At 54.2% G+C, this 3,691-nt stretch overlaps 1 protein-coding gene across 1 annotated transcript; it reads left to right on the forward strand.

Moving 5' to 3' along the window:
• Positions 1-2,207: 2,207 nt before the first annotated feature.
• Positions 2,208-3,366, forward strand: LOC104502549 (BCL2/adenovirus E1B 19 kDa protein-interacting protein 3-like; the record flags this gene model as incomplete). The annotated part of the gene is made up of 2 exons (XM_010152915.1): positions 2,208-2,391; positions 3,282-3,366. Coding segments are annotated over 2 exons (269 nt in total), but the record flags the coding sequence as incomplete, so codon positions are not given.
• Positions 3,367-3,691: the final 325 nt, after the last annotated feature.

A 3,691-nucleotide genomic window follows, 5' to 3' on the forward strand; every position in this document is an offset into this window, starting at 1 on the left:
GCAGGCAGCCGTGGTGGCAGGGCTGTGGGGCTCCTCGTGAGATCTGTGGTGAATGTCAGCCCTCCCTCGTCCGAAGAAACCTCCTGCACAGCTAGGGATGTGCCGTTGAGGGATCAGGGTCCGTTGCGTGTTTAGCAGATGGGGGAAGCAAACTGACCTCAAAGGTGAAAGATCTGTGTGCAACCACGTATTAAACTGCGATTGACACGGTGATTTTGGGACCTTCCCATCTTCCTGTGAACTTTGCTCTTTTGTTTCCAGTCTTGAAAGCCACATATTAAGGACTACAGATTTCCAGAGCTGATCGAGTGCCCTTTTTAATGCTAATCTGTGCTGCCACGGCAGGTACCCTGGTCTGGAATATCACGTAAGATCGGTCTCTTCAAAACCCTTCCCCACGACTTGGGCTGCTCAGTTTGCGTTGCCACCTCACACGTGGTTTTATCTGCTTATATTTCCAATTTCACAAAAATACAGGCTCTTTTATCTTTAAACAATAAGGTAACAGCACGTTCCCAGTGCACTAGCACAACCTTACACTCAAGATTGTGTGACAATGAAAGAAAAGACCCAAAGGACGTGTGTAAAAAGGTGTGCTGCGACCCTCCTGTCAGAATCTGCACCTTGCCCAGGTGTTGGCGTGCAGCTGCCGTGCTGCGGGCTCTCGGGCCGCGCTGGGCAGCGGTGCTGTGCGGCCGCGCCAACAGCCTCTGGTGCCAATGGCTGAAACGTGGGCGGCCCTCAGACAGCGCGACGCTTGACCGGGGAAATCGGCTCGTGGCCGTGTATACGGACGGTTGTAGCGCGGGGCTGTTCTGCTTTTGTAAGGAGAGGAGCAGAAGTTGGGGCGTAAGGACGGGCAGGCTGGGAGCTTGGTGCTTCCAAGGTGGCTGGAGCCAGACCCGCGGTTGGACATGGCCGCAGTTGGAACTCGGTGGTTGGGATCGTCCTTTGGTGACAACGTGGGCTTTGGCAAATGCTGGGGGAGGGAGTGGGGCAGCGTTTGGGTGTAAGCACATACCCAGACGCGTACCACATACAGTGACCTGGAGGGGACAAAAACCAAACCGACCAAAACAACAGCACAGTTGTGAAGCAGGAGGCTAGCCAGAAAAACATCTCTTCAGAACTCGGTGGCCCAGTACGTTTCCATTAAGGATCTCGTGGCCCTCTGGCTCTTTATGGGAGCGGCGTAAGCGTTCCCAGCACGGGCTGGCTTTTTGGTGTTTTCATGTGTGCACCTTCACTCTCCTCACAACCGCAGCATCTTCGCTTGATGTTCATACGCCACGCTAGGTCTCTGCGGTGCCTTCTGCGTACCCTTAAAACTGCTCCTTCCTCCCTGCTGTTCCTCTGAACGTGACTTTCTTCCTGAGCTCTCCTCCAGCCTCTCTTCCCCTGGAGCAGGAAAAAATTCCTTGCTCATGCCTTAGACATCCTTTCTGCTGTGCTCACCGGATGCGGGGGAGTTTCCCCTGCCCTTTCTCCTGTGCTGTTGTATTCCCTGGAAACTGTTGTAGGACAGGCACAGTACATCCATGCACTTCTGTTGTTCACACCCGGCAATGTGTGATGTGGGTAAACTCCACTGACACCTGATTGAGACATTATCTGTCCCTCGAGCGGATTTCTAAATGAGAGGGCAGATACAGGCCCTGTTGTGCTTTGGTTACTGCTGCCCCAGGAGAGAGTTGTTGTTCAGCGCGCTCTTAAGAAAACAGGGTAGCATGTGACCCTGCGTGTTAAATATACTGCAAGTAGCAAACACATGACCGGGCCGTTGCCACATACCCGCTGTTGCTTAACAGGAACTCCTAGAAACGCCTACTGAGAAAAGGCTAAACAAACCACACTTACTGGGGTTGTAAGCCTAACATATTTTCAATAAATTAATAAATTTGGCAGAGAGAGCCCTTGGGATGGTTTAATTTGGCTCCCACCTGCGGCGAGCAGTAAGAATTAAACTCATCGACAATAAAAATTAAACACTGCCTGAAACAAACAACCTCCAGCCGCGGAGCCGCGGTTCTGGCCCGCTTCTCGAGCTCTGCGAGACCTTCCGGCTCCCTCACCAACACCCCCGCATGTCGGGGTTCGTGAGCCGAGACACCAGTGCTGCGGCGTGCCACGGCGCTCTCGTCTGGTGCCTGCCTTCCCCACCAAACCACGCGCTTTGTTCTTCCTCTGCTTTCGGTCCCGCCAAGCAGGTTCCTGGGTGGAGCTCCACTTCAGCAGTAACGGAAACGGCAGCGGGAACGCCGTCGCTCCGACGGGCCAAGAGCAAGTGCCAGCCTCTATTTCCATTCACAATGGTGACATGGAGAAAATACTGCTTGATGCTCAACACGAATCTGGAAGAAGCAGTTCAAGAGGAAGTTCCCACTGCGACAGGTAAACAGAACGCCTCACTGACAGACGTAAAGGTCGCGGCCGCACCGGGCCGCGTTCGTGCCGAGAGGCAGGGACATGGACACGCTCGCTTACCCCGCGCACGTGCGCTTGCACGCCCACACCCGTGGAGAGGAAGAGGGAGGGCAGTGCGTGTTTGAAAGGCAAGGAAGTTACAGGGGAGAGGGATCCAGTGGATGGAGTTTGGGGTTCTGGCGTCTCCCCACCTGGAAGTCCAGCGGCAGCAGCTGAACCTCACCCGGGTGCCGCTTGCGCGCGGGCAGCAGCCTTGTGCTAGAGAATAACGTACCCCTGAGCCCCGCGTGGCCGTCCCGGAGGGATTAGTCCTTGTGCAGGCAGTGTCAGCGCTGTCGGAGCCCGTGGTGCCACTGACGCTGCTGCCTGCAGCGGGAGTGCCGAGGGTCGGTGAGGAAAGGCACCTCCTGTTTTGTAATGTACGGGTTCATGGCTCTTAGGCAGTTGCTGAAGAATTGTCCTGTGTTTAGTTTACAAAACTGCAGATTTTTGGGAGTGTGACACAGCAAAACAATTTGCATCTGCTGTGGGTTGTCAGTCAGTGTTACTAGTTCATTTGTTTGATTCTGACGGGCTGCGAAGTCTGTGGCCTAAAGCTTCGTCAAGGCCAGGCTGGATGAGGCTTGGAGCAACCTGGGCTATGGAAGGTGTCCCTGCCCATGGCAGGGGGGTTGGAACTGGATGATCTTTAAGGTCCCTTCCCACCCAAACCATTCTATGATTCTATGATTCTTTAAAAAAGAAAAGGAGCTACAGGACTCAAGCTGGAGAGTAGGAGGCAGGACTGGCTGGCCTGGCCGGTTTGGATGCAAAGGAAACCTGCTAATGAGTTATTTCTTGCTTCTCTTTCTGTGCAGCCCTCCTCGTTCCCAGACGCCTCAGGACAGTCATAGAGCCTTGGAAATCGAGAGCCACAGCAGCGGAGAAAAGAACAGCTTTCAGGTAGGGATCTCGTCGTGCGCTGGGAGGAAGGATTATTCTTTGAAAACCAGCCTCAGGAAGTGAGAGGTGAAGCTGCTGCTGCAGACACGTAAATGACGTAGTAGTGTGGAACCATCGCAGAGCCAGGCCGGGTGTATCTGTGCCTGAGTTCTGAGGGTCTGTTGCTGTTCATCTGTAGCCCGGCTTTTTCAGAAGGATTTAGGTGCCCTGGGCCGTTGTCTTTTGACACGGCTGGGTTCTCACATGCCTCTTCCCAGCTGCGGGTGGAAAGGCCAACCTTCAGAGCCTACAAGTAGCTTCTAGGAAAAACGCTACTCCAGAGGAT

This window comes from Eurypyga helias, unplaced genomic scaffold (genome assembly GCF_000690775.1).
Source record: "Eurypyga helias isolate BGI_N326 unplaced genomic scaffold, ASM69077v1 scaffold46265, whole genome shotgun sequence".
Taxonomy (NCBI): Eukaryota; Metazoa; Chordata; class Aves; order Eurypygiformes; family Eurypygidae; genus Eurypyga; species Eurypyga helias.